The sequence below is a fragment of the Schistocerca nitens genome, chromosome 2 (assembly GCF_023898315.1).
Source record: "Schistocerca nitens isolate TAMUIC-IGC-003100 chromosome 2, iqSchNite1.1, whole genome shotgun sequence".
In the NCBI taxonomy this organism is placed as follows: domain Eukaryota; kingdom Metazoa; phylum Arthropoda; class Insecta; order Orthoptera; family Acrididae; genus Schistocerca; species Schistocerca nitens.
Genome location: NC_064615.1, coordinates 959036469 through 959059847, shown reverse-complemented (window position 1 = coordinate 959059847; position 23379 = coordinate 959036469). Strand labels below are relative to the sequence as shown.

General features: G+C 42.7%; 1 protein-coding gene across 1 annotated transcript in view; it reads right to left on the bottom strand.

Moving 5' to 3' along the window:
* LOC126235473 (dehydrogenase/reductase SDR family member 11-like) overlaps positions 1-20292 on the bottom strand; it is a 70806-nt gene extending 50514 nt beyond the window's left edge. The window contains exons 1-3 of the mRNA XM_049944194.1: positions 20161-20292; positions 12897-12902; positions 7532-7669 (exon numbers count right to left, since the gene is read on the bottom strand). Coding sequence (XP_049800151.1) covers positions 7532-7669; positions 12897-12902; positions 20161-20292 — 276 coding nt within the window. The remainder of the gene's footprint in view (positions 1-7531; positions 7670-12896; positions 12903-20160) is intronic.
* Positions 20293-23379: the final 3087 nt, after the last annotated feature.

Here is a 23379-nt window from a genome sequence, read left to right as displayed (position 1 = left end):
TAGTGTCTCAGTGTAAATTATCTACGGAAAGAAATAACAAATGAAGCGCTGAGCTGATCACCTTGGGTGCGCATTTTAAAATAGCAAATATTGCTAGTGCCAATGTTGCGTGCTTTGGTTCTCCCATGCCACTACAAAACATCTGAAATGTACCTACGTCACCTTGAAAGCCACTACAGAACAAAAAAATTTATAAGAAAAAAAATAAAGATAAATGCCATTATATGATGACCAAACCGTTGCTACATAACACCCATAGCACATAACACCCATAGGAACTTCGCTGAGGAAAACACTGTGTAGTAAATAAATAAGTAATAAGTTACAAATGCTGTTCCCGTCACATACTATAGTCATTTGAAGAAAGGCATCCGGATTAAGTGGTGTTTACACGGGAATGATGCGTGACATCCTTCCCCTATCTCTCCATCTTCTTTAGATTGCCATGTATACCATTTACATCAATCTTCCTCTTACCACGGTGCTCAAAAGAAGTTTGAAAACAAAGCAGGAAAAATTTTCCCTCATTCCCTTTTCCTTTTCGGTGTTGAAGCCGGAAGCTACAGATAATGTTAACATGATACAGAAGAAACGTATCAAGCGTTGTTCTGGAGCTAAACTGCGTTGCACAAATTGTTTATCTAGTTTCGTTGTGTTTCATACTGTTCGCGTTCAGACAACTTCATCTAAGATTTAACTCATATTTTCATTACAGTAAATGAAAGTGCTTTCGAAACTTCTTGTTATGAGCCATAAATCGAGGACGAGTATGTCGCAAAGCACTCCTTCGCGATATCCGACTATAGCCGTTTTTCCTTTATGTGCTGCTAAATGGGCACTGATAATTTATACACCTTGCTTCAACAAGTAAATCATTTATATACAAGCCGCTGTCCTATGACCTCCCATTTTGCATAGCTGAAGCAACAATGCAGTACTCAGCTCTTCTGATTGCCACCTGTCTCGCGATGCAGTTGTCTACGGTACTACCTCTGCTTCCCCACGGCAGTTTGCAACGGTGCAGTCGCTCTGAGAAAATGATTAGTTTATTCAAAAACTGCAGATTATGCTTCTGTTTCTGTTACTAACACTTTCCGAGCATTAAAAATGTTATTCACTACAGGTACCTACAATAACTGGCGGCAGATTTCTCAGATATTAGTCAGCTGCTGTAGGTCCTAAGTGCACTCAGAATCGCACAATAAGTGGATGGAGCTCTCTAGAAAATTGAAATCTGCCAAAAATATAGTTGCAGGAGTCCTGCAGATATTAAATGAGAGAATCCCAGATGGGAAGACCGTAATAAAAAGCTACTGTCCACATTCTTTTCTTTTTTCTTTTTTTGGATAGAAAGAGTCTTCCTTTAAGAGGAAAATCGAACTGTTTACTCAGAGCTATGGGAGTTTCTTAAAGTTGGTCGAATTATTTGGATAACTTGATTCAGTTCTGGACAAACATATAAGGAAAACAAAACCTGGTGAGGATAAGTCTTGTCATTATCTCAGGAAAGTCACATAAAGCGACACAATTCGCACTTTCCCTTAAAAAACTAAAAACAGAATTTTGTATTGCTAAATATTACAGTATTGGTTTGGGCTGTGCGCCGGATATTTCTAGTCCTGACCAAAGGACAATTATAGTGTGTGTCTGCTGTTGACATTTGTGATATGAATATTGTGAACGTTTTCTTGGCACAGTACCGGTATGGGATGCATCATTTTAGAGCTTACAGAGGTACTCTTAAGACAGAAAAAAATGAAAATATCTTTGTCGGACGCAAAGCGGAAAGGCAATGATACCGGTTGTAACACGAAAGGCAAGAACATGCAAATGCAAACGCGAATTTTAGACAAATTCACAAGCATTTCATGTTCCGAGCAGTAGTCATTCAGTAATTCTAATAGTGACTGATGCTGCAAACGCATCGGAATATGCAGTTTCATTCTTTTGTTTGGTGAAAAAAATTTTTGGTTTCTTTTCTTCGTCCAAGCGACGCTGAGCAGTCAGTTTTCTGAAATCAGGTCACTTTTACTCAGGATTCCAATAAACCTTATTATTCCCCACTCTATTGGATACAAACGCCTATCTTTAAACATTATCTCCGTTCAATGCGACTGTGTCAAACCTTCTTACGGGGAAAGCCTGTATGCTGCCATGGTGCCACTCTCTGGACAACGTCGGTACCGACGTCTTGCTGCTTCAATAACTCCCCCATCATCAGCTTATTACATCCCTCGAAATGCATTATTTAATGTGCCAAAAAGAAGTCGGAAAGGACGAGGTCCGGGCTGCAGAGTGGATGTGGATGAAGAGTCCAATGAGGTTTTGTGAGTTCTCTAGGGTGTGCATACTTATGTAAGGCTCTGGGCTGTCTTGGAGGAGCACCTCGTTTGAATTTTTGTGGCGACTAACACACTGAAGTCGTTTCTTCAATTTCCTGAGGGTAGCACAATGCAGTACAGAGTTGATCGTAGCTCAGTGAGGGAGGACCTCAAACAGAATAACCCCATCAGACTACCAGTCATGACTTCACCGATTGAGGATGCGTCTTTGAACGTTTTCTTCGGAAGACAGGTAGTGTGACGTCACTCCATGTATTGACGGCCTGTTTCCGTTACGAAGTGATGCACCCATGCTTCATCGCCTGTCAGGACGTTCAAGAAATAATTCTCACGATCAACCTTATAACGCGCAAGCAATTCAGCACAAATGATTCTCCGTTGCTCAATTTTGGTCTTCTGTTAGTTGTCAAGAAACCCAACGGGCACACATCTTTCAGTATCCAAATTGGACGACGAGTGTGTCAGCACTACCTACAGAAAGGTCTAGTTGAGCAGCGAGGTGTTTCATTGTGATCCGGCGATCACGTCGAATGAGAGTGGCCACAAGTTACAACATATGAAGAGTGATAAGTGCGGCCGGCCGGAAAGCGGGAGGTAGGAAGATTTGCTTGGCCTTGTTACGTTGATGACAGACAGCTCAACCAACGACTCATCAAACTTTTGTTCACTGCCAGGTCTCCATACACATTCTGAAAGCGGCTACGAATACCTGTGATACTCTGGTTTCCCGCCAAAAGAAACCCAACAACAACTCCGCGCTTGGAACGCACCCCTCGTTACAGACGCCATTTTGAATGCTACGTATAGCGTCGCCACCTACTGAAACTTCTTGAAACAACAAGGGCTGAAGCAGTAATATTCCTCCATGTCCCACATCAAATTCCGCATCTTCTTAATCGCAATTGGCTGAGCTAAAATGGTGTTGCATTACGTATTGAATGCCTCTCGCATCTGTCTTAACGTTGAAGCCACTGAGTATAGCAAGATGGGGAAGGGGATATGACGCAGACGTCCATCTTCAGCATAAGATGTGAGAGGCCTACCAAAGGGACTGATGACCTTAGCAGTTAAGTCCCATTAGATTTCACACAGAGGCCTACGAAGCACTGATTGAAACAAGCGAATACGAAAATACGAACATAATGTCTGCATGTGAGGCTGACAGTTTGGTAGACTTTAGCTGTGCATTCCTTTATTGTAGGGTAGGCCCACGTTTGTTTCGTCTAACAGCGACGCAAACCAATATTATTGGGGAGTTATTTCGCATACTATAGTCTGTCTGTCTTGTTCCTTGAGAGCCGTAGTTCTGCTCGGAATTTTTTAAACTAATTCTAAACGTTACGTGCCTTTTGCAATTTCTACCAAAGTGTACGATCTATCAGAGTTCAGCGCTGCAGTAACAGTCGTTCAGTGGGCAACTAACAGGTGTGCATTCGTTTCTTTGTCTTTGTGGTGTCCTACGAATATGTACCACATGTGAAGATAAACGTCTACGTAAATAGTGCTTTCACAAAAATTTTCTATTGCCGGCCAGAGTGGCCGAGCGGTTCTAGGCGCTACAGTCTGGAACCGCGCGACTGCTACGGTCGCAGGTTCGAATCCTGCCTCGGGCATGGATGTGTGTGATGTCCTTAGGTTAGTTAGGTTTAAGTAGTTTTAAGTTCTACGGGACTGATGACCACAGCAGTTAAGTCCCATAGTGCTCAGAGCCATTTTTTTCTATTCCTCGCATCGTGTGCATCACAGCAAAGAATCGGTAGAAAGTTCCGACCGTGCGCTTTGTAGGTAATACGAGAACTCTTCTCGCCTCTGCTCTCCGCAAATTAACACCCCCCCCCCTTTCCCCTGCGGCAGTCGAGGTGCTGCTCCCTCCACACTGCACGCTCCCTTTGCTCAGGCAACGAGAAAAAGTGAACAGGTTGTAGTTATACGCATTGCAAGTGATATAACTTAATTCTGGTTGATATAATTAATTTTGGAGTTATAACTCAAAATGTATTACACTGTAAACATTTCAGTTCTGTTTCACGGACTGGTGCTCCATAGTTGAATCTGGTCTGAAATACATATGCTCATCAGGAAGACCTATGACTGAGTGTGGCATGTTGAACGAAAACGTCAAGGATGAATGACATCGTGAAAAATGTTGTCTACGCCTGGAAATAGAGGATGGGGTGCCCTGTCTCTTACTCCTTGGCCACTGTTCCGCGTGCGCCTCGACTACATATACAGGGTTATCACCAAGTCCCATTACCCCATAAGTATTACAGATACGTTAATCAACTGTTATCTAATTGTTGTTACTAAATTATGACAGATGAGTCCACTTACGCCGTGAAGGAACGGATCGCAATGGGAACGTGAGTTCACGAACGATAACATACAGAAAAATCAATCAGAACTGTTCGGCTTGATTTCATTGAAATGCTTCATAAATCTTCCCCACTAAAACCAAAAATTTCACGGTAGGAGAAAAAGCTCTATTCAGCTGACTGCATAAGAGGTAAACCCCGCTGAGGACGACCATCAACATGACTGGAAACCTGCGTGCAGGATGCAGCATCTGCCGAAGGATCGCCAAAAGGAGTCGATGCGTTCGGATGTGGTCACTAGAATTGTATCTTCTGAACTCGACGTCACAAAAAAAAATATAAAGTATAATTTCAAGCTAAAGGCATGTAAACCTTCGTTTGCGAACGAACTGATTGACAACGACATGCAAAAGTCATCAAGCTTGAGTGGGCGAATGATTGATTTCTTTATAACTATTTCTTCAAGGGAAAAAATGTTTTTTTCTTCGGAAAAATGGGCAATATATCGCAGTGCTAAGCCAGAAACTTTTCTGGAGTAAAGAAAATTCACATTTTTATGCCGAACGTGAACACAACCTACCACGAACTTAGCTGCAGTGTCAGGAAACCCACTTGGTAGCTCCATATTTCTTCATGGGTGCTGTGAATTACATAGCAATCTCACTATGTCAGGTGACTGGTTTATTCCAGATCTGCCAGATCGGGAACTGGTCGGATATATATGATTTCAGCAGGATGGGGCTCTAGACCATTCTGATATCGCCATTAAAGAATGCCTCAATGAGGTATTTCTTCATAAATGGGCAGGACGTTGTTCTGTACATTTGCTTGCAACTTTTGGAGAAGCCACTCCGAAGTCCTGATCTGTCATCTTGCGACAATGCATTTTGGGGTGTTCATCAAATGGAAGGTTGTTGCCACACGTTGCAAGACAGATGTACGTAAGGATTCTGCTGGAGATGCATTTACTGCCATCATGCCAGCAGTGTTGAGGAGAATTTCACATCGTACAAGCTGGAGAACAATACTGTTTTGTGAAAACGATCGCGTATGCAGACACTCTGGAATAAACAATTAAGAAGAGTCACACATCTTCATCTTCATAGTTGTCGTCTGTCATGTTCCCATGTTAATGCAACCATATACGAAGATGTGGACACGGCATGGAGGGTAATGGGACTTTGTGATCACTCACTGGTCATCCAGATACTCCATACCCCAGAATTCTTGGCTGAAGGATGGCTAGGAAGTTCTTTGTGGATGAGAACAAGAAACATTTTTTTTCCATAAATCATTAATAAAAATAATTTTCCTTCACTTGCGAACTTCTACAATCACGAAGCAAAAATTTGGAATTAATATTTTTCTTCACGTATGCTTGAAAATAATATTTGAGCGGGGAAAACCTCTGGAAATTTATCATTGGCTTGTACAATCCATTGCAGGCAGAATCGCTTCTGTATTGCCCTATGAATGTAGACCAACACACTTTTAAGTAATCGATCATTATGTTTTGCCTCATCAGTGTAAATAAAATACGTGATATTTATTTAATGATTTTACCAACTGTTGGGGAGGAATCGAGGAAAGCAATATCTATATGAGATCATTAGTCTCTCAGTCAAACCCCAGTGAGATCATCCCAATGTCGCGCCGCTACTGCTGCTGTTAATCAACGGTCGTCAGTCTTCAGTGTCAGGAAATGTATTCACAATTTCGAGTATGGACAACCATCATCTGTCTAATGGAATGACTGTAAACTGTCGTTGTTACGGAACTATTACAGATCAAAACAAAACAAACTAGCAGATCGGCATTATCTGAAGCTAAATCCGCAGTTTCGCTTACTGTAATACGCTGGTATATCCCTTATACTGCACTACTATAGTTAACTGTAAATGTCAGGCTGTGTTCCAAATTGATGTAGTTGCGGCTTATGCTTATGTAGGACGAAATAAACCTCTCCCAGTGTGTGTGTGTGTGTGTTAGCTGAGAAATTCCTCCTCTTTATTTTTCGTTCAAATTCCTCGAGCTATGAACAACAGTTACGTGTCCTATAGATAGCCTCAACAGCTGGCTTATATCGCATTGTGTTTACCGTTTCAACATGGCACTGCCTCATCTTCCCGCCTGTTGGTTTGCTTTAGCTACGTGATCTATAGCTGGTCTTATGATCTGGCTTATCATCACGCACTCTCTGTGCTATTTCATCATGGAACTGCCTCATCGGCCAGCCATAGACTACTGGTTTCCTTTCGCTATTTTCACAAGGCGGCGTATTATTACTTTAATTGTTGTATCATCTGCCTCTTTTGTTCTTTCGAGCTTGACTGAGCATTTCATACTTAGTGAACTGAACGACGCTTTATCGAAAATTGTGTTAATATTTATTAAAAACTTTGCTTCTTATGCTACACGCAGTTCTTACAACATACTACACTAGGCCCGCATCTCGTGGCCGTGCGGTAGCGTTCTCGCTTCCCACGCACGGGTTCCCGGGTTCGATTCCCGGCGGGGTGAGGGATTTTCTCTGCCTCGTGATGGCGGGGTGTTGTGTGCTGTCCTTAGGTTAGTTAGGTTTAAGTAGTTCTAAGTTCTCGGGGACTGATGACCATAGATGTTAAGTCCCATAGTGCTCAGAACCATTTTGAACCATTTACTACACTAGACAAACAAGACATCCAACAGTGGCAAGAGAAGAACAGTAAGCGTACAAGAAGTCATTTCATCACAGGCTATGTCCGTAATTTACCATCTGTCTATATAAACGTTAAATCTCTTTCCCTGTTCTTTGCCGCATCATGAGTTGTCATGTTTATTACTTGAATGGAGGTGAACTGTGGTTCACTTACTTGTTGGAAGACTTTCTCCGCAAACTCCAGCGCTGTTGATAAGAACATCGACTCCTCCTAAATTCTCCTTTATCCACTTGAAGGCGCACAGAATACTCTCCTCGCTGCTAACGTCACCTTGCAATGGATACAGCTTTCCCGGAGCGTCCTTCAGTTCTTGAGCCTGCAAGAAATAAACGACGGACAAAAATCCTTCTCATTACGAGAAAGATCAAGTTTCCCATTTAACTAATTTCCATTCTGCACCTCGGAGTGTCGTAACTACTTGAACAAAGAAGCTGTTGCCACGAAAGGTAATAATATTCTTGTTTCTTTCCCGAGAACCGTGAAATTTATGACCACAGGTTGCCAGTCTTAACTTGATCGTGTATATAAAGAAACTTAACGTAGTCATCCAATGTCAAATTTTTAACACAAACTATTCGAATTAAAGCACCAAGCATGTACCAACCAAAAGCTTATATTTTCGGAATTCTTCAAAGACCGTAAATCAAATGAAAATGAGAAACCAAGAATTTTGAGAACTTCTACAGCTACATCTACATCCATACTCCGCAAGCCACCTGACGGTGTGTGGCGGAGGGTAACTTGAGCACCTCTATCGGTTCTCCCTTCTATTCCAGTCTCGTATTGTTTGTGGAAAGAAAGATTCAAAAATGTTCAAACGTGTGCTCATGGGACTGAACTGCTAAGGTCATCAGTCCCTAAGCTTACATACTACATAACCTAAATTATCCTAAGGACAAACACACAAACCCATGTCCTAGGGAGGACTCGAACCTCCGCCTGGACCAGCCGCACAGTCCATGACTGCAGCACCTTAGACCGCACGGAATGAAAGATTGTCGGTATGCCTCTGTGTGGGCTCTAATCTCTCTGATTTTATCTTCATGATCTCTTCGCGAGATGTACATAGGAGGGATGAATATACTGCTTGACTCCTCGAAAAATGGTTGAAATGGCTCTGAGCACTATCGGACTTAACATCTGAGGTCATCAGTCCCCTACAACTTAGAACTACTTAAACCTAACTAACCTAAGGACATCACACACATCCATGCCGAGGCAGGATTCGAACCTGCGACCGTAGCGGTCGCGCGGTTCCAGACTGAAGCGCCTAGAACCGCTCGACCACACGGGCCGGCCTTGACTCCTCGGTGTTCTCGAAACTTCAACAAAAGCCCGTACCGAGCTACTGTGCGTCTCTCTTGCAGAGTCTTCCACTGCAGTTTATCCATCAGCTCCGTAAAGCTTTCGCGATTACTAAATGATCCTGTAATGAAGCGCACTGCTCTCCGTTGGATCTTCTCCATCTCTTCTATCAACCTTGTCTGGTACGGATCCCACACCGGTAAGCAGTATTCAAGCAATGGGCGAACAAGTGTACTTTAACCTACTGCCTTTGTTTTCGGACTGCATTTCCTTCTTCCAATGAATCTCGGTCTGTCATCTGCTTTACTGAAGATTAATTTTATATGGTCATTCCATTTTAAATCACTCGTAATGCCTACTCCCAGATAATTTATTGAATTAAGTGCTTCCAGTTGCTGACCTGCTATATTGTAGCTAAATGATAAAGGATCTTTCTTTCTATGTATTCGCAGCACACTACACTTGTCTACGTTGAGAATCAATTGCCATTCCCTGCACCATGCGTCAATTCGTTGCAGATTCTCCTGCATTTCAGTACAATTTTCCGTTGTTACAACCTCTCGATATACTACAGCATCATCCGCAAAAAGCCTCAGTGAACTTCCGATGTTATCCACAAGATCATTTATATATATTGTGAATAGCAACGGTCCTACGACACTCCCCTGCGGCACACCCGAAATCATTTTGCTTTCTGCTCCCTGTTGTATCTTACGTAGTGCACAAGAACTATGCGACCACCTCTTCATCTGAACAGTCGTCAGAATTAAGATAGGGTTTTCATTATGTCAGGAAACAAATACCATCTGTGTGTTGACTTTCACCATATGTGGTGACCCCATTAAATATACGTGTATCGGTACTGTGCAGAAAGCGATCAGTGATCGAAGTCGCTTCTACGGACCTGCGTAAAGGTTTTTCACCTGCAGTGACAATCAGTCACAAGGAGAGGGTTCCTGTGTAGTTGTTTCATAAGCAGTTTGATATATTGTTATTGCTGTAACATCAAAGCAGTGTATGACTACAGCTGCATACATAGCCGTACATTTTGTTTTTCCACATGACTTCGAGGTCTGTGTCAGGTGCTAATACGACATGAAAACGTTTCGATCCATTGGTTCTCACAGAAAGCTGGACATCGCATGGTGTTAACTATGCTACTCCAACAACACACAGGATGGTAGAAATAAACGACAGAAGCGGTGTTTCTTACTGAAAAAAAGGGAAAGACTTCGCGACGTATGGAAACTGGAACAATTTGCGGCATTGAGGAACATGCGAAGGTGATGGCCTCTACATTTATTCTCATCTTGCACTGTCGATGTCTCGGTGTTCTGTTTGAAAGAGATCAAGACCATATATTCTTCATATTGCAGCCATGTACACAATCGGTACTGGGCGTCCTCAGAAGGTGTTGCTCCCACCAAGACTCTTTCGACATCAAAAAAGTCGTAATGAACAGCACAGCAGTGGACGGTTAGGGTGGAAAAGAGATCGTCGATGTGTGATGATGCACTGTAATAAGCACCAAAGTTGATGGTGCGACCAATTTTACCAGTTTCCCAGTAATTTCAAAGCCAACCAATAACATTGCAGCATGCTTCCCAATTTTTTAATCATCGATAAACCACCACTCCACTACTTTGACAGTACCATATACTATTTTGAGAATCTAGCGACTGTAGTACGTCTATTCATGATTAGTTCTCGGACTTACATACTAAAGTATACGAGACAGCGTCTTATGCCAATGCAGTTAGATTATATACATATTTCTAACACTTGCATCATAGTTCAGAATTTACGGTTGTGAGTGTCCATCTTTCCGTACGTGGGTTGGAGTCACAGGGTATTCTCACATTCATAAGGTAAATTTGGAGAGTGACATACCCTCACACTGTCTTCAACCGACCTTTCCTGCAACACTATCTCCAATTTAATTTTCAACTGACCAAGAGGGTACTACACCCACGACATTCCGCATTCCGTGAAGGAAGAGAGCGAGCTGAGTCTGTAACTGCTGTCCAGCGAAGACTGTTGCACACCAGTCTTACTCGTGGCACCTACCCAAGTGCATAAGATCTCTCCACGTGCGTGCATGTTGAGAAGGTTGGCACCCCTTATCGACGTATGGTAGATATGAGAGTGTTAGGGTGATATAACACACAGCCAAGAAGAAAATTATGGTTTATGCGTATTAGAGCTCCAGACAGACGAAGTTTGAAGCATTTTACGTAAATCACTTGTGCTACAACTCTGAGGTATTTTTCTAGTATCGGGAGTCAGTAAAAAATGGTTCAAATTGCTCTGAGCACTATGGGACTTAACTTCTGAGGTCATCAGTCCCCAAGAACTTAGAACTACCTAAACCTAACTAACCTAAGAACATCACACACATCCATGCCCGAGGCAGGATTCGAACCTGCGACCGTAGCGGTCGCGCGGTTCCAGTCTGTAGCTCCTAGAACCGCTCGGCCACCACGGCCGGCCTGGAGTCAGTAGCAAGAAGGTATTGGCAAGAGAGAAATCATCATAGAACATAAGCACATGCACACCTAAGGCTACACAGTTCTGCACTTAAACACGCTATAATGTTACAACTATGTGATCCCATACACCGCTATCAATATCCCTTCAAATCAACTGAGCCTTCTTCCCTCCAGTTTCCAGGTGGGTGAGGGGTGTGGAGGGGAGTGAGGGAGGGGAAGGAGGGCTGGAATATTTCACAGAGGGGGAGGGTAATTAATTGACCAATTTAATTAATTAGTCAATTAATTTTATATCAATGGTGTGCTTGTATTTGGGAGGGAATTCCGAGAGGGGTTGAGGAGGAGGGGAGGAGGAGGAGGAGGAAGAGAAGGAGCAGGAGGAGGTGGAGGAGGAAAAGGTGGAGGAGGGAGGGGTGGGAATTTCTCAGATGAACGGATTGTCCTCAGTGCGTCATAGATCAGCCCCCAGGGTGTCATCAATCAGTTAACAGAACAACAAGTTAAGGGGATGTGGAAGGGGAGGAGATACATGAAAAACCACTCATCAGATCATTAGGTTAAAGTCATAAATCAATCAGATTTTATAATTTCATTAATTTATACATCAATTTGATATGAAAAGTGCACCATAATGAAGGCTGCCAAACTACCGCTGTAACCTGTAACATCACCTGTTCACCCACTATTTACTGCTTCTGGTGTCTCACGTGGGAGCAATCTCTTCTAACATGATTCTATATTTTACACAGCATGTTGATGCAATTGTTTCTTCACTAATTAGAGGTCCACTCCAATGTGCAGCACATGGTTTTGATAGGGCGTCATTAACCTGTGGTCTAGGGGTAGCATCTTTGATTAGTAAACAAAACGTCCGCAGTCCCAGGTTCAAATACCACCACTGCTTAAATTCAATTAATCAGCATTCAAGGCCCATAACTTTTGGCATAAGAAGTCACCCTCATTCGGCCAAAGGCTTTGTCAAGTGGGCAGAGGAGGGGACAGAGGTTCAGGGCAGTCTCCTGTCCTTGGAGTGGGAAACTGCCCTGAAGGCGGAAGAATCAGCAACGATCAATCTTATGACGACGCAGAAGGTAATGGAAACCACTGCGCTAAAGACACGTAATGTGTATCCACAGGAAATGTTCCCTGTAATTGAAGAAAATGTCATGATGATCTCTCCATTGGCTAAAGATTCCGGAATAGTCCCTCAATTGGATCTCCAGGAAGGGACTCAAGTGGAAGACGGCCATGACAAAAAGACTGAATAATCAACGAAAGGATAAGTTGCCTGAGTCAGTGCATGCAATGTCACAAGCTTGTATGTGGTAGGGAAACTAGAAAATCTGCAGAGGGAAATGCAAAGGCTCAATCTAGATATAGTAGGGATGTAAGAGGTCCGAGCAGATGTAATTTCGATGCATTGCTCACGCGCTGCCTGCAGTATGCAAGGTATAAGAGAATCTCAGACCAGAGAGCAGTGTTGACTGCAGTAGGAAGTGTGTAGCAGTAGCAGTAAGTTGTTGCTAGCGAGCAGTCTTGTCTGGTCTCGTGTATCGTGTTGGCTGGGCCGGTCGTGGTGCAGCGATGCCGGAGCCTGAGCATTATTGTATAAAGTAAAAAAGCAGCCTCGCGCATAAGTACTATTGTTATCTCAAGTCCCATGTAAATGTTTTAAAAATGTCCTAATAATAATCTTTCTCATAAAAAAATAACTTTTAACAACCATTCATTTCAATTTAAAGAATTTACTAATTTCTCCAATCCATGATCATCCCGATTATTGCAAAAGAAAAATCAGTTGTTTCCTTTCATAAATGACAAATCTATCGGCCAGCATTGCACACGGCTGTGCCAGAAAAATTTATTGTAAGAGCAGATATATATGCGTTATCCGGCGACTTCATTGAGGTAAGAATTTTTCTTTTTTTTATTCAGAATGATCTTTCAGGGCCATGACGCAGCACTGGTGACGTCCAAAATTTACCAGGTTAAATTCACAGTCAATTACTGAAAAGTTGTAAGTGAGCGACAATTTAATTGAGAGGTTTGTTACATTGTATTATTACCAGGTTACTGAATTTATTTTTTGTTGGGATGTTACACTGAATGTGAACGACATAATTATATTTTTTACTGTTGAGAGGTTTAAGCAATTTTTCTGTTTTGAGGTTACACTAAATGTGAATGAATTTTTGTGGGGAGGTTACAGGGGCCACTAACGTGAAATGGAATAAAGACGAAGATTTCTGGTCAGATGAGTATAGGGTAATATCAACAGCAGCATAAAATAAGATAATGGGAGTAGGATTCGTTATAAACAGGAAGATAGGGCAGAGGTAATGTTACTGTGAACAGGTCAGTGATAGTATAGTTCTTATCAGAATCGACAGGAAACCAACAGCAACAATGATAATTCAGGTATACATGCCAACTTTGCAAGCTGAAGATGAAGAAATAGAGAAAGTATATGAGAATATTGGAAGGGTAACTTAGGATGTAAAGGGATATGAAAATCTAATAGTCATAGGGGACTGGAAAGCAACTGTAGGGAAAGGAATAGAAGAAAAGTTACTGGAGAATGTGTTCTTGGGACAAGGAATGAGAGAGGAGAAAGACTAATTGAGTTCTGTAATAAACTTCAACTAATACTACCGAATACTGTGTTCAAGAATCACAAGAGGGGAAGGTATATTTGGGAAAGGCCAGGTGATACGGGAAGATTTCAGTTAGATTACATCATGGTCAGACAGAGACACACAAATCAGATACTGGATTATAAGATTTACCCAGGAGAATATATAGACTCAGATCACAATATAGAAGAGAGGAAGAGTAGGCTGAAGTTTAAGGCACTTGAAGTTCTCTAAGGCTATAGATACAGCATTAAGGAATAGCTCAGTAGGCAGTACTGTTGAAGAAGAACGTACATCTCTAAAAAGGGCAATCATAGAAGTTGGAAACGGAAACATAGGTACAAAGAAGGTAACTGTGAAGAGACTAAGTGTAACAGAAGAAGCGCTTGAGTTGATCGATGAAAGGAGAAAGCACAAAAATGTTCTGGATAACTCAGGAATACAGATATATAAATCGCTCAGAAATGAAATAAATAGGAAGTGCAGGAGAGCTAAGACGAAATGCAAAGAAATGAAAAACGAAATGACTGTTGGAAGGACAGACTCAGCATACAGGAAAGCCAAAACGACAATCGGTGACATCAAAAGCAAGGATGATATCATTAAGAGCGCAATGGGAATTCCACTGTTAAAGGCAGAGGAGAAAGTGGATAGGTGGAAAGAATACATTTAAAGCCTCTAAAAAGGGGAAGATTTGTCTAATGTGATAGAAGAGGAAACAAGGGTCGATTTGGTAGATATAGGTGATCGAGTATTATTACCCGCCAGGATAGCCAAGAGCACTAATGAGCTGCTTCCTGGACTCAGGTAGGCGCCCCGGCCCCAGATCGAATTCGCCTGGCGGATTACCAACTAAGGCTTGTGTGCCAGCCAGCCTGGATGTGGATTTTAGGCGGTTTTCCACATACCACTAGGTGAATACTGGAGTGCTCCCCACATCCCGCCTCTGTTACAAGACTCGCTGACATCTGAAAACGTTCGCAGTATACGATGGATTACACTAGACACCGACAGCTGGGGTACACTAATATGTACACAATATGAGTAAAGGTTGTGTTGCAGCAACAGCGACATATGGACGATTACGCCTGCCTGTGAGTCGTGCACGGAAAGGAAAGCGGTTAATGTGAGTACACACGTAAGGCAGGAAGTTCGAGTGGCGCGCTGGCACAAATTTTCACTGTCATTCTTCTCTTATTCAGCTGATGGTCGTTCGTATTCACAACTTTGAATACGTTCCATGTATATGATAACGGTTGTAGTCGCCACAGTGCCTGACATGCATGCATGTCCGAAGCAACATTGTTCTTGTTAACAACAGGGCACTGCTGTATTATAAAACTGGAAAAGATGTCAATCATGTAGACTGAGGTACAAATTTCTTGTTACAGTCAGTAGCTACAAACCTGTGCTCGTCGTCGGAAACAAGAATAAAAAATTCTACTCTTCTGTGCTCCCTCTGCTGGTCTTTGCGTTGACTGCAAGAATGGTGTACAATACCTAGGAGAGGTATCGAAAAATGTAGCGGAAACATTGACATCTCTCCACTCTCGAATTTTCTACCATGTGAAGAACATTAAAGCCCAATGTACAGCAAAGGTAATACCCAGGTATTGACAAAAATGGGGTATAGAAAAATACTTGTTCTGATAGTGACAAGTTTTATATTAGCCAATCAGGCAGAGATGTAGCAACTTGACTGGTAGAACATAAAATCAGCTGGTGATGGTAGAATGATGACGTCTCATTACCTGAGCATGTACTGTTAAGACGACAGCTACCACTCATAGTACCATGTCACTTAGAATACTAAGGCCACAAACTCGGTCTGTAGGAAGCCCTGGAAATCAACAAATATCTGGCCCACAATTCTGACTTAATATTCAGTGACAAAACACAGTTCAATACTTCTCCTCCTCTAAACATCTCTTAATTCTCTCAGTTTTCCGTTCCATCTCAACCTGTCTGGTCTTTTCTACTTGTCCAGTTTCCTGTATTTATTTCTATTTTATTGTGATTATTTATGTACTTTATAAATTCTGTTGATACAGTTGCCCAATTTATCTTTCACTCTGTTTCTGTCTCACTTTCCATATGTAATACCTCTTAAATCTATTTTTATTAGCCTTGTCAAGTACCAACGTTATTAGGATTGTTAATTTAATGTTAATTGTATATATGCAGACTGAGGTGATGTATGGAAATTTGTACCAAGGCCGGAATTCGAACCTGGGTTTCTATCCTGTTCGAGTTAAGAGCATATACCAAGTGGGCCGGGGAACGAATGGCAGTTTGGTAGAGGAGGGAGGCTTCCTAGGGTTACTCTTTGCAGCTGTGCAAAACCGCTATGCCAGGGTGGCGTAATGGTAAGCACATCTACCTAGTGAGCAGGAGAACTGCGTTTGAATCCCCGCCATGGTAGAAATTATCGTCCGTTACGTCTGTCTGCATATATACATCACAGATGTATGAGACTTGAAAAAAATTTCTTTGACACCATAAAGTTTCATTTCATTAATGTAAATTGTTATATAGGCAGTGCTCTCGAGTTCAGTGTTAACGTTTTTCCTCGTTTTCTCCCTTTACATCCATTTACTGTTCAAATCTTTACCGTTTTAACTGTGTTACCACCGCACTGTAAGAAATTACATGTACTATGTGTTTTTGTCCCAGTCTGGATGAGTAACAGATTATCAAATATTGTTTACAAATATTATAACACCTTCATCGACGACAGTGGCTTAACGTATCATGATGGCCTTGTACACCGGATGACTATGTAAATTAATCCTGTAAAACATACAAAATATTGTGTTTTTCACGTGTTATATTATACTTCAAGGCAACAACAAGGATCAGTTAATGTAACAGGCTGCTGATTAGGGCGAATGTTCCATTTCTCGGTCATTGTTTTTCTAAATGTTTTTCGTATGAGTGACGACGTTCGTGGGTTATTTCTTGGGACTGCAAATATCGCAGTTTCAACAACATCGTCGTTGTAGCAACACGATCTAAGGCACATCCGCTATAACGGAAGGAGACTTTGTTAAAAAAAACTCACGAACGACATCTACAATTGAGACCTACAAATAAAAATATTGAAGACGTCAATTACGCAACACGTAGCATCACACTTAAAAGCTTTTTACTGTTGGTTCCCGCTGTTCGCTACAACGCAAACCTCTCTCCTTATAATCTTAACCAAGACATCGCGGCGCGCTATAGGTCTGTCACCACAGCAAACCTAGCCACCTACTGAGTGGATTAGGGACAGACAAGAGCCACTCTGGTTTAATAACAAAATTCGGAAAATGCTGAGGAAGCGGCGAATTCTGCACTTGGTTCAAAAAGGGAAACGGAACAGACGCCAGGCAAAGCAGAAACCCATGTGTCTATAAGTAGACACAAGAAGCACACAACTTCTACCTCCATACAATAGCAGATCTTGACCAGACATGGAGAAAACTTTGGCCGTACATAAAATCAGTAACTGAGTAGAAGGCTTCTATTCAGTCGGTCATGGACCAGTCCAGTCTGGTGAGACAATAGAAGGCAGTAATATGAACAATAGTTTTAATTTCGCGTTTAAAAAGTAATTCACGCAGGAAGATAGTAAGACATCATCGTCCGACCGTCGCACAGTCTCTCGTATAAAAGACAATGTAATAGCCATCTTTGTTATACAGAAGCAACTGAAAAAGCTGAAAACATATATGACGTCAGGTGGGTATGGAATCCCTGTTCGGTGTTACGGAGAGTACTCTTTGGCACTGGTCCGTTACGTAGTTTGCATAGCCTCTCGCATCCGTAATGCTACAGACCAATATCATTGAAGTAGCTTCGCTGGGGAATTGATGAACGTATTCTGAGTTCAAAAGAATGAATTACTTTTGCACAGAAAAGTTTCTGTCCGCAAATCAGCAGAGACATAGAAAACACCGCTCGTGCAAAATTCAGCTTGTCCTTTTCGCGAACGATAACCTGCGAATCACGGACGAAAGGCAACAGGCAAATTTTATTTTCCTAGGTTTAAAGAAGGTTCGAGAACATGGAATAGGTTCCCAGATATTGAGTGACTCGATGAGTTTTAAGTAATACTACCTAGTAGGTTTCCCCAGACGACAAATGAGACCAGATTGTCGTCGAGAGCACACCAGGGACGAGTAACGGGACCGGTCTTATTCTCTATATGTTGATAAACGATGTAACGCATAGGGCGACTATTTGCTGACGAGACTGCAGTGTAAGCAATAGTTCTTTCGTTGAGTTTCTTAGAGGCTACAGGATAATTTGGAGATAATTTCAATTTGGTGTTATGAATGGCACCTTGCACAAAGAATGTCAGTTAATGCGGATGAGTATGAAAAACAACCCTGTAATATTCGGACACCGTATTGGTGTTGTGCTGCTTGACACAGGCACGCTATTATACAGGTTGTAACACGTTTAGGTGCGGATATTTTTATACAAGACACCTTAATATGTTCATACAACATTTGGCTGTATGGACACACCGCACTACCGAGCGAGGTGGCGCAGTGGTTAGCACACTGGACTCGCATTCGGGAGGACGACGGTTCAATCCCGTCTCCGGCCATCCTGATTTAGGTTTTCCGTGATTTCCCTAAATCATTTCAGGCAAATGCCGGGATGGTTCCTTTGAAAGGTCACGGCCGATTTCCTTCCCAATCCTTCCCTAACCCGAGCTTGCGCTCCGTCTCTAATGACCTCGTTGTCGACGGGACGTTAAACACTAACCACCACCACCACCACACCGCACTACTAAGTGGACTACGCCTGTCAATATACACTAACCGTTTTGCATCCTGATTTTGATACTTCACACCAGACCTGCTGTCCAGGAGAAATGCAGGCATTCACGATTTGCTCTTGAATCATGTGTCTGAAAGTGCTATCCAGCCTTATAACGTATGATTTGTATTGTCTATAATTTTTAGTCTGCAGTGACAAAATACTGATGTAATGTTCAGTGCACCGTCCTCAGACACCAATAGAAATATCTTCACATACACCCGTTGTGCTCACTGTATCTACGTGTAACGTTGCAAAACAATATAAAATGAAACGAGCATATGTGGAAGGCGTATTGTCGATAAAAATTTTTTGGGAGACCACGATCACAATTCTTGTGAGAGGAATTCTTGAATAGTGTTGCAGTATTTGGGACCCCTAGCATGTCACGTTAAAGAAAGATGTAGAAGCAACTCCGAGGTGGTCTACTTGATTTGTCAGCATAGATTCGAGCAACACGCGAGTATCACGGAGGTGCTTCGTGAAAGTACATGGGAATCCATCGACGGAAGACTATGTTCATTTCGGTAAACACTACTGAGAAAACTTCAAGACCGACCATTTGTGACTGACTTCCAAACGTTTCCGCTGCTGCCAACGTACGTTTAACGATGGGCCACGAAGGTAGCGCAAATTACGAACCGTATGGAGGCACGTAGACAGTCGTTTTCCCCTCTCTCCGTTTTCGAGTGGAACATAAAACGGAAATGCCGGTGATGGTACAAGGTACCATCCGTCATGCACCGTACGGTGGCTTGCGGGTAATGTATGTAGATGCAGAATTACACATTAAAGCACAAAAAAAAGAGAGAGAGGGAGAAAGCTTCGACTCGAGACGGATTTGTTGCTTTCCCAGTCTCACAAACAAACTATCATCTACAAACTGTCGTCTATCAATCAAACCTAGACCTTGAGCTACTCTGCAGATTGTTATCACAACCTAATATTATTTAATCTCTAACTAGGGAAGGGATTCACAAATGTAAATATATAAGCCACACGCAACGTTAAGGACAGTTTTAGTTTCTTTGTTTGCCGACATGAGATAGCGCGTTTTGAATCTCTGTGAATATATCGGCAAGTTCCAACACACTTTTTACAGTGTTACAGTCTTACAGTCGGGGTTTTTAGCAGCAAGAGTTGTTAATACATTTTGGAAAAAACGACAGCCGTTTGTGTGAACGGTGATGAGCACTTGTTCATCAAATGCCGCCGGCAGGTGTGAACTATATGCATTGTTGTAGCACATTACTAAGCTCCCAAGTAAATCCAGTGAACGTAATTCCATCTTTTTCAGGTCTTATTTTAAGGTTTTCTATTCTCTATTGTAGCATTTGAGGATGAAGACCGAAAACCAGTTACGACTGCACCATAGAAAAGTAATTGACTCAAAAGTAGAAAGAAACAATACCTTATCCGTCCACATCAACTGATTTTTCTTTAGCACTGAAAACGTTAGTACATCTATTAAAGCTAGCTAAACAATGCTAGAAACATAAGCATTGGCGCAGTTTTTGAAACTGTACGGTTTTCAGTTGGTGCGCCGAGGGTGCTGGTTAATCAGTTACCTCGATCATGTCGATCCTCTTGTCGAGGCCGACGACCTTGAGCCCCTTCTCGAGCAGCGCCCGTGCGGTGGCGGCACCGATGCCAGAGTTGGCGCCCGTCACCAGGGCGACGCGACCTGCGTACCGCTCCATCCCGACAGCAAGTGGGGCGGCGCGGCCACTAGCGCGGCGGGTGTTTGCCTTCAGAGGGCAGGCTGCCCACGTTAAGTCCGGCAGGGCAGCTCGTTATCGCCCAATCGCAGTCCATATTCCTCTCCGCCGGGGCGCAAACAGATCTGTTTGTCCGATGGACGTCTTCAGTGAAACGCTGCGGACCGACGCATTACTGTCCCGCAGGGTTAATCCTTAACGAGTAGCTTCTAGAACCTGGAACAAGTACAAGTGCAGTTATTGTTTTATTCACAACGACGTTCGACCTGACCGCAACTATAAGTAAATAAATAAATACATATCAGCATTTGTTCTAAACATAACGCGGGCGGAGCAAACTCCACATTCGAAATGAAGGCATCATTCTACGAGGGACGTTCAATAAGCAATGTAATTTTTTTCCTTTGTCAATTTCGCTTCAAAACATCAAGAATTTGTTGAGAGTCATTGTGGAATATTCCCGCTTCACCTACTATAGTTCCACGAAGTTCCTATATGTGACGGCGTTATACGTAGGCTTCAAGGTGTCATCTCCAACGGAGGTGCATTCCAAGGCGAGCGCTGTCATTCTGTTTCTTTCGGAGGAAAACCAGAGCTTCGAAGATATTCATAAGGGCTTGCAGACCGTCTACAGAAGCCTGGCAATGAACAAAAGTACAAACCTGACCGATGTCCCACCTGCTGGTTCGGTGCCAGTGGATGTGACTCATGCAGTGTTGAAACGTGCCGACATTCTCATTCGACGAATCACAGTCAAACACCTCGCTCCACAACTGAACATATCTGTTGTTAATGTGGACACTTTGTTGCCCTCCCACGTGGTGCAACGATCAACTCTGAAGTTTATTGCCGCCAGGGTGGCTGAGCGGTTCTAGGCGCTACAGTTGGGAACCGCGCGACCGCTACGGGCCTCGGGCATGGATGTGTGTGATGTCCTTAGGTTAGATAGGTTTAAGTAGTTCTAAGTTCTAGGGGACTGATGACCTCAGAAGTCAAGTCCCATACTGCTCAGAGCCATTTGAACCATTTTTTTAACTTTGTTGTGCTGCCCTTAGGAAATTGAAGGAACGACTTCAACGTTTTATTGCCACAAAAGTGCAAACGACTTTCTCCTTGTCCATGACAACACAAAACGTCATACACATCTGCGCACACAAGAGCAGCTCACAAAACTTCACTAAACTCTTCTTCCTCATCCACCCTAAAGCATGGATCTCGCACTTTCCGAGTACCATCTGTTTGGTCGAATGAAGAATGCTCTCTGCAGGATGCTGTAAGTGGATGAGGGAGAGATTAATGATGCTGCAAAACGTTGACTCCGACGTTGATCAGTAGGTGATACCATGCGGGCATACAGACCCTCCCAGTAGGGTGGTGTAAATCTCTTGCATTGGATGGAGATTATAGTCCGAAATGGGATTTTATATCCAAAAGAAACAGGGTGATGTGCTGGAATGCTAAAGAAAACTAAGCTGCCTTCAGATATATGTGTTGCATTACATACTGAACGTTTCTCGTATTATTATCTCCTTTGAAACAGATTCGGCCACTGGTCCATACAGCCAAGTAATAAATGTGTAAACACGAAACAAATTTATGTACAGGGTGTGCCAGGAGGAATGGTCACTTTTCAGGGATGTGACAGGAACGACCATTTGCAGGCAAAAACTTTATATGGACAAACGCCCTATTCCGAATGGTTTCCGAGATAGAAGAGTTTAATGTACAGTACTATTCTGCTTATGTGTTAGTCAACAAAATGTTGGGTTTACACGTGGACACGCATACAGCAGTTTGTGAACTTTACAACATGATCTTTACGGAGTATCAACTGATACGGAGCATGAATTACGTATTTTTAACAGACTGGCGTTAAGCGTTATCGTACTCGTCACAATAAAAGTGTTGTACAGTTAACAATAAATTATAGGATATCTCAACGTCGGTTTGGTTCAAATGGCTCTGAGCACTATGGGACTTAACTTCTGAGGTCATCAGTCCCCTAGAACTTAGAACTACTTAAACCAGAACTACTTAAACCTAACTAACCTAAGGACACCACACATCGCCATGCCCGACGCAGGATTCGAACCTGCGACCGTAGCAGTCGCGCAGTTCCGGACTGAAGCGCCTAGAACCGCTCGGCCACCGCGGCCGGCTAACACCGAATTCAATGCTTGTTTTCTTATTGCTACTGATTCTTAGTCGTTGCGTTTTTAACTTTCAAATCATATCCACACCAGTTTTATGTTCACGTTTGCAAAAAACTTAGCAACGTTTTCTTTGCTAGCCCACAAATGTGTGTCTCCTCAACGCCCGTTCAGCGAATGTTGCTTCGCATGCACCTCCGCAACAGGCGCCTGGATCATGCAACTATGCTGACAGCTGTTGATCGGAGACGGGTGCTGGAATTTGCACGCCAAAACCGCAACTGAACGTCAGCAGAATGGCGACAGGTGGTGTTTTCATGTGAATCATGTTTTATGCTTCTTCGTACAAGTAGTGGTTGGCCCTGCAACAATCGTCGGAAGTGTACAGGACGAAGCGTCATAGTCTGGTGAATGTTTTCGTGGCATTCCTTGGGTAACATTATTTTCACACGCAAAATTGACTAACACAAGAATGCATCTATCCTCGGGGCTACGTCCACTCCTGCTTGCAGTTTGATTCTTCCTCGGTGCAACTGCGTCTACAGCAGGTAAATGCTGTACCGCCATGGTCACCAAACTCCCCGTATTTAAGCCGATCAAAATCTGTGGGACTGCTTCAATCGGGCCGTTCGCGCCATTCATCTTCAACCGAAGAACATAGAGCAGCTGGCCACGGCACAGAAGTCGGCATGGCTTCACATCCTTTGTCGATACCTTCCACAGAACCACTGACTCTCTACCTGCACGTTTGCGCCTCAAAAGGTGGTTATTCAGCTTTCTGAAAGGTGGTCACATAAATGTGAATGGATCTTCTATAGTCGTAAATATAAGGCGTATGCAAACTGTGTCATTCAGATTAGAATGTATCATAAAATAATAAAATTAAAGGACAAGGTAACAAGTGTAAACATTAATTATT